At 34.4% G+C, this 8,557-nt stretch overlaps 1 protein-coding gene across 1 annotated transcript; it reads left to right on the forward strand.

The window, feature by feature from the left end:
* The first annotated feature begins 1,086 nt into the window (after window positions 1-1,086).
* Window positions 1,087-6,144, forward strand: LOC110940291 (rho guanine nucleotide exchange factor 8). The gene is made up of 7 exons (XM_022181837.2): window positions 1,087-1,336; window positions 2,049-2,165; window positions 2,253-2,407; window positions 4,247-4,321; window positions 4,409-4,657; window positions 4,730-5,050; window positions 5,607-6,144. Exons 1-7 carry the CDS (start codon window positions 1,273-1,275, stop codon window positions 6,012-6,014), a joined length of 1,389 nt encoding a protein of 462 aa, XP_022037529.1. The 5' UTR covers window positions 1,087-1,272; the 3' UTR covers window positions 6,015-6,144.
* Window positions 6,145-8,557: the final 2,413 nt, after the last annotated feature.

Consider the following 8,557-nt stretch of genomic DNA (forward strand, 5'->3'; position numbering starts at 1 on the left):
ATATATATTATATCTATTTGTAGAATATCAAAACATATAAATAGTTTATCAAGTTAAAAAAATACGAAATGTTTTGTAAAATTGTGATCCACTTAGAAAACTTATATTATTAATCAACTATATATATTAAAAAAAGTTTTGGGTTTTGTTGATAATTTAAAAGTGACGCGAGAATCACACTTTTTAGCGGGAATCACAAATTAAGTTATTTGAAAAGTACTACTACCTCTACTACGACTACTACTACCTGTACTACTACGACTATTACTACCTCTATTACTACCTCTACCTCTACTACTACTACTACCTCTACCTCTACTACATCTACCTCTACCACCACCACCACCACCACCACCACCACCACCACCACCACCACCACCACTACTACCTCTACAACTACCACTACCTCTACTACTACTACCTCTGCTACCTCTACCTCTACTGCCTCTACTGCCTCCACCACCGCCACCATCGCCACCACTACTACTAAATCCATTGAATATATTATATCTCAATACATCTATTACTTATTTAGACAAAAGATCAAATAAAAATAGTCTTATCGTACAAAACGTATAAAAGACATGAAAAAGGTAAAAAAAAATGCGGTGACATATTCGTAGTCATTAACTCGTAGAGTAATTATCAAAATTACCCTATAAATGATCTTGTAAGTTAATTTTGTTCTTATATGGTAATTTTTTAAAATGACCTTTTAGAGTAATTTTGATTTTGTAGGGTAATTTTGTAAAGTATCATAATTACTCTACAAATGATCTTATAGGGTAATTTTGATCTTGTAGGGTAATTTTGTAGAGCATCATAATTAGTCGACAAATGATCTTGTAGGGTAATTTTGATCCTGTAGGGTAATTACGAGTAAAATAATTACGAAAATGTCACCGCGTTTTTTATCTTTTCATGTCTTTCATACGTTTTGTACGAAGACTATTTATACAGGATCTTTACCCTACTTGTTTATACAATGTGAACTCGAAAAGTAAAACAAAAATATCATGAAATAAGATTACAACAAAGAGAAATTAGTTGACCTTGGAATGCCATTCCCGCCCTTTCTGCTAGCCATGAACTAAGCCTTCTTTAATATATAGATAAACTTGCACCCACGTTCATTATCTCCTCAATACATAACTTTCCAAGTCCATTTTTATTTCCAAAAATACTCAAATCATGCTACACAACTTCACCACTTTTCATACAACAAACAGATAAACCTCAACAAACATCTTTGATCATTCCGAAACCAGAAGCATGTCAGATGAACCCGGAAACAATAGAGCTCCGGGTCCAATGGCACTTAAACGGCCTAATTCAGGTTAGTTTGTTTTTATGGTTTTATGTTCATCAGTGGCAGATAGAGGATTTTTTTCGTATGGGCCATCTTTTTTTCGTAGTCAGATTTCTCACAACCAAACGTTGGAATTTTCGGGTCGGGTCAGGTCGGGTCGGATCTAACCTTTCATGGTCGAAACGAAGTTGTCGTTTTACCAATTCATAGTCACGTGAGGCGGCTCAACCATTTCTGAGTTGAATCAAGAATTCCGTTAAATTCAAAAAATATAAACTCCAAAAAAAAAACTATAGCAGGAGTTGAACCGGCACCCTAAACTATAGAAAGCACATCAGCCATCTTTCAATTTCATTAATGGGTTCATCACATAATTCTTCTATAGGTTCATACCAAATTTTCTTTTGTCACTTATAATAAAAATTTGAAACTGAGTGGGTTCATGCGAACCCGTAGTGCTCTACGTAAATCCGCCCCTTATGTTCATGTTCTTCCCCTCATCAGTTTTCGTAGAAAACTTATTCGCGTCTGTGTACAACCAAGTAAGTTATATTGCTACCAGAAACTGCATATCTCTTATCTGTTTTACCTATAAACTTATTTAGTATTATAAACCTCCTACAGACCCTGATTTCGACCAATATGACCCAAAACTACACGAGGCACGCCTTCTTATGCATTACTTGATAATGTTGGAGAAGACAATTTTTTTTCATAGATACATATTTTTTTTTTGTAGAAATGGAACAGATGAAGGAAAGATTTGTGAGGCTGCTTCTGGGAGAAGATATGACGGGTCGTGGACAAGGGGTTTCGTCGGCTTTAGCATTATCGAATGCGATTATAAATCTTGCTGGTAATATTTTCTTGTTTGGTTTCAGTTTATTATAACAACTGGGAGGTTTTTGATTCATTTATCTTCAGTTTTTTGGGCAAATTGCAGCTTCTGTGTTTGGAAAACAGAATAAACTTGTTCCAGTTCCAGAAGATAGAAAAAGAAAATGGAGAAAAGAAATTGATTGGCTCTTGTCAGTGACTGATCACATCGTTGAGTTCGTCCCGTCTCAACAAATTGGCATAGACGGATCGACTATGGAGGTCATCTATGTGCTTTTTTTGGTGTTTTACTATGTGTTTTATATGTGATCATTAGAGGTGGAGAAATGGGTGGATCAGACTCCTTAGATAACATGTCAAGAGAAGTAATCCATTGAATAGTTTATGTACAGAAGTTAAAATTTCTTACAGATTTTTCTTAGAGTTAATTACTATTTTCGTCCCTGTGGTTTGTCAAAAATCACTATTTCAGTCCATTAGTTTAAAAATTACGATTTCAGTCCCTGTGGTTTCACTTTCGTAACCATTTCAGTCCCTGTGGTTTCACTTTTGTAACCATTACAATCCATTTATTCTGTAAGTACAGGGACTAAAATGGTTACGAGGTGGACTGAAATGGTTACGATTGAAATCGCAATTTTTAAACTAATGGATGAAAATAGTGATTTTTGACAAACCACAGGGATGAAAACAGTAATTAACTCTTTTTCTTAAAACTAATTTTTTTCATGAATTTATAAATAGTTAGTGAGTCAAATATGATTAAAAAGTTACATATACTTTTATTCCAATAATTTGCTTTTTTTTACCATAATGATTTAGGATTGCTGGACACGATGTAACCCGAACAAGACTCCTGTAACCCAAAAATCTTAAACAAGTCAAACGGGTTGGGCCCATAAATGAGTTTTAATCAAGGTATACGTAAACGGGTTGGCGAGTTGTGATAATTGGTTCAACGGCTTGGCCTTATAAATATTCTATTCTGATTTTAAACATGTTGACGGGCCAGGCTCTTTAAAGGTCAACCAAAACATGATTTATTTTACACACATATTAGAAATACAACCGAACAACTGAATATTTTTGTATCGCGATCGGAATTAGGGGTGTGCATGGGTCGGTTTGGGTCGGTTTTGATCAAAAACCATAACCATAACCACGATGTCGGTTACTGGATAATCATAACCATAACCGATCGGTTATGGTGGTTATGGTTATTCGGTTTTGATGGTTATGGCGGGTCGGTTATGGGTGGTTAACTGTGTATTTATCTTAGAAAAATAGCTTAATTTTTTTAACATGGAATAAATTGTTATTGCATATTTGTATATATTAGTATAATACATAGTATAAAAAATACATATAATCTGTAATATTAATATCAATTATTATCGAATATTCAAATAAAGTATATGGTACATTCCATAAATTCAAATAAGCATTCAACCAAAACCACAAAATGACATGAAAAACCAATAAGTACTAAAAATCTTCAGTAAAAAAAACATCAAATATTAAAAATATGGTGAAAAGTCCTAAATCCTACAAAGATTTATTACATGTCGGTTCGGTTCGGTTATGGTGGGTATGGAAAAAATGATAACCATAACCGACCCGCTACATTCGGTTTTTAAAAAAAACCATTAACCAACCCACCGGTTTTTTATTTGGTTCGGTTTTTTCTGTTCGGTTTTGTTGGTTAATTTGGTTATGGTTCGGTTAATTCGGTTTTTTTGCACACCCCTAATCGGAATTGCCACGCTTTTAATAAATATAAAATCTGAACAACTCTCAACAAGGTCGACCCGTTTGATTTGTTTCCTTTTTAGATTTTTTTTATTAACGACAAATTTGGATCATTGAGGAACCAGTGGAGTATCGCCGTGCCACTAGCGGAATCACCCGATCATATTCATCTCCACTATGCAATAATGTCTATACACCAATTCAGGAGGAAACACAATAAATCTGGGAAAAAACCCCTTGTGAGTGTCGAACCCAGGACCTAATGATCCCTAAACCTGATCCCACCTTTAAGATGCCACTAGACTATAATGCCATGGGCTAGATTTGTTTTTCTAATAAAGAATTTTGCAGATTATGGTGACACAACAACGAAGAGATCTACTCATGAACATCCCTGCTTTAAAGAAACTCAATACCATGCTAATTGTAATAATTTCTATACTTACTTTAATGATACACAAAACCAAATCTATTGTGGTTTCAAGTGAAGTGTGACATGTATACATGTTTCAGGATTGTTTAGACAACTTTAAAGATCAAAAAGAATTCTGGTATGTACCTGAAGATGCAGACGAATCAATGGAAAGATGGTGGATACCTCGGGTTAAACTTCCTCCAGGAGGACTTTCAGATGAATCAAGAAAATGGATCCAACACCAAAAGGATACCTGCAACCAAGTTCTTAAAGCTTCCATGGCCATAAACGCGCAAGTTCTTTCAGAAATGGAGATCCCAGAGACCTATATTGATTCCCTGCCAAAGGTAATTTTATAATTTTATATCTAAGTTGTATCCTATACAATATTAATATCTATACTTAACAATGATAAACAGAATGGTAAAACTAGCTTAGGAGATTCGATCTACAAGAGCATTACAGATGAGTTTTTTGACCCGGGCCAATTTTTATCGACAATGGACCTATCATCGGAGCAGAATGTAATGGATGTCAAGAACAAAGTGGAAGCTTCAATTGTCATATGGAAAAGAAAAATGAATTATAAGGAATTGAAGTCTTCTTGGAGTTCAAGTATAAGCTCTGAAAAAAGAGAAGTATTTGAAGAAAGAGCAGAAACCATTTTACTACTCATCAAACAGAAATTCCCAGCACTTGCTCAATCTGCACTAGACGTTAGCAAAATCGAGCATAATAAAGTATAGTCACGAAATCTTACTGTTTTTCTTTAATAAATAAACAAGCGGAGCCAAACTCAAGCTCGTTTAGCTTAACAAAACTCAAGCTTAAGCTTAGTTCATTTAAGCTCTATATCCAAAGCTCGGCTCGCCTCGTGAAATATTATTCAATCTTGGGCTCGGTTTGTTTATTATTTATTAGTTAGTTAAATATTTTATTAATAATTATAAGCAATTATTACTTTTATATATTTATTATGATTTTATATATATAGCATGATTATTATTTTGTTATTTTTATCATAATTATTTGTATGATTGTTTTTATTATGTCACATATATTTATTATACTATGTAACAAGTAATATATTTACAAATAATTTGCTAGTTTAGGCTTTTGCGAGCATAGCCAAGCTTGGTATATAAAGCTCTGGCAAGACTCAAGAGTTCGCTTAAGGTCAACTTGAATCAAGCTTGAGCTTTTACTAAGCATACCTAGAGTAGCTCAAGAGCGGCTCTGCTCATTTACTTCCCTCTTGTTAAATGATGGTAACTCTATATTATGTGAAATTTGTAGGATATAGGTCAGTCTATACTAGAGAGCTTTTCAAGAGTGTTGGAGAGTCTAACAAACACAGTTTTGAAGTTAATAGAAGATGTACTCAAGGCAGATGAAGTGGCACAAAATCCATCATTGGGGATGATCAAGAAGAACCACTCAATGGATTTCATGTTAGCATCGCCACTATCAATACTTACACTTGGCCAACTGATTGATCGAAGTACTCCCGTTCACAGTCCTAGAAGAACGCCTAGGTTGTCGGATTCCAAGGGGTGGGGCATGGATCAAGAACTAATTGAGGAAAATGGGAACTCTAGTCCTAACTTAAAGATCAAACATGTTAAAATCTTGACAAAAGCAAAGATGTCATATATGGAGAGGCTTGAAGCTTATGGAGTGAGAAGCCCAACAGCCCGACATTAACTGGTTCCTAACCGCTAGAACAAGAAAGATTTTTTTATAACATTATGCCTTTCTTAGATTAATGTTTGTGTTTTCCCTCAAACTTATGTACCTTGAATGATCTATGTATGTTACATTGCAATTTGACTAATAATTGTATGGGAAAGGTTGGTCTCTAAGTTCAAATGTAAACATATATGCAGAATAAGCATGTAGATATGCAGAACAAGCATGTAAACAAATATCAGTTAAAAATCCAAATGTAATTGAAACACTAGTGTAATAAATAGATTAACTTAAAAGATATGCATAATGAAGATGGTTTTTTGGGTCATTAGGCCAAAATTACCCTGAAATATATACTAGTAGTATTGATAATGCATACAACCTCCTAAATTGTTTTGTTTGCAAATACTATTTCATCATTGTAATAGCATAATTTTTCAACTATTTAATAAAAACAACTATTTATACAATTCAAGAGAAGAAAATAAGTGTTTGTGGGCTGACCCGACCTGACCCCTTTTGACTGGTACAAAAATTGCCCATTATAAAAGATAATATACTTGTGAGGACCGTTTCACTCCTACAAATGCTCTGGCCGATTCAAATAAGCACTCGGTAATGTGTAGAATCCATTAGGAATGTTGGCAGACACAATATGTCATATATAATCACTGGTTTCATTGATGATTTGATGTTACAGAACCGAGAAACTAAACTGGCAGAGCTTCACTACCAAAGTTCAAAGGTTACAAATGAGAACACAAACACTCCTATTTATACTAATGGCCATTCGTGCGAAGGGTCCTTCCTCTCGAAGGTCCCTTCCTCTCAAAGGCCCTTTCTCTCGAAGGTCCAGTTATGTATTTTTATACATACACACATAACTCAATACATTAACGGAGGCAACAGACATCGTGTATCAACAATCTCCCCTTTGGTGTGACAACCGTCATTTTTCCGTACATTCTGTACACTAATTAAACAGTAATTTGTACTGTAATAATTGTGCATGATCTAGTTTACAAGACAAATGAATTTTTGATTACTGTAATATGCATACAATGGCATTTCATGATACAAGACTTTATTCGTTGCTACATGCAACACGAGATAGTTCAGATGATACACAAGAACAGAATTGGCACCATTACAAGACAAACAAAAAAAATGCTGACGAAGTTCAGTACATAGACAGACAATATTTTGAGGCCCTGTATGAGCTAGAGATGACGTATTACACTAGTATAGTGTGTAGGGAAGTAAGGATCACAAAACTGCATGCCTAAGTGATAGACAAAGTGCCGGAAAGTGCCTAAAACCCACATAAAGCGCAGAATTCTGCACAAATCAGCAAAAATTCAGCATTTAACAAGATTATTACAAGCAAAAATATGGTAAAATGGTCCTGTATGCTTTCGTAAGTGACGGGAATTAAAAGTGACACAAAAAGTCACATAAAGGACACTATACGGTATAACTAAGCACTTTAACGAATCGGTATCTAACCGAACAACCGGACATTACCCGGAACACTAAAATATTACCAAAAGCATTGTTTTAGTATATCGAAGCTAGTTATGGTCACCAAACACCATATTATTACTTAAAACACTATAACACAACTAAACACTAAACATAACACTTAACTTGTAACTAGAAGATGTAACTTGGAATTGTAACCTAACTAGCTACCCCCCCCCCCCATAACCGGTTACTAGTGGGCCCCATTCCTTTGATTTTATTTGAATATTTTAAGTGATATGTTGGATGAATATGGGGCATAAGGACCAAAAGATAAAGGAATGTTGGAAGAATGTTTTATATAACCATCATACCATAACACAAACTATTTCATCATCTTCCAACTCCATAACCCCTTCTTCTCTTCTCCATGGCTACGGCCCAAACACCCCTCTTTCACCCTTCACTTTTCAACTCCTTTCCATATAATCTAGGGTGCCTTTAAGGTGATTCAAGCATACTTAGGAAGGTTGGAAGCAAGGAAACTTGAAGGACCTTCTTAGAGAGCTATTAACCACTCCTTTTCTTCATCGTCTTGCATCTTGTTCTTCCCTAGCCATAGTGCTAGTAGTAAGTTCCATTGATATTGTTTTTACTCACAATTTTAGTGGTTAAAATATGAAGTAACTTGGTAAACTAAAGATCATAAAGAAACATAAGCATAAACATGAACATAAAGCTCTAAAACATGAAGATCAAGTTGTTCTAGTGTATGTATTGAGTTTGTTTGATGATTTCTTGTGATTGTGGTGTAGACGACCATATGAAGCTTGCTAGATGATGATTAAACACATGATCTAGCAAGTGTAAGGATAGATCTTGAGAAATTTGTAATGATCATCCTTTATGTTAAGCATGAACTTGAAATAAACATGTTTTAAGTGTTAAATAAAATCTAGAAACATATTGTTAACAAGAAAAATACAAGAAGAAATATTTTTAGAAAATCTTCATACAAGTTGTGAAGATCTAAATTCTTCAAGAATGATATTTTTGAATAAATAACCACACTTTAAAGGGTAACTAAACTTACTAAG

Source organism: Helianthus annuus, chromosome 5 (assembly GCF_002127325.2).
Source record: "Helianthus annuus cultivar XRQ/B chromosome 5, HanXRQr2.0-SUNRISE, whole genome shotgun sequence".
NCBI lineage: Eukaryota > Viridiplantae > Streptophyta > Magnoliopsida > Asterales > Asteraceae > Helianthus > Helianthus annuus.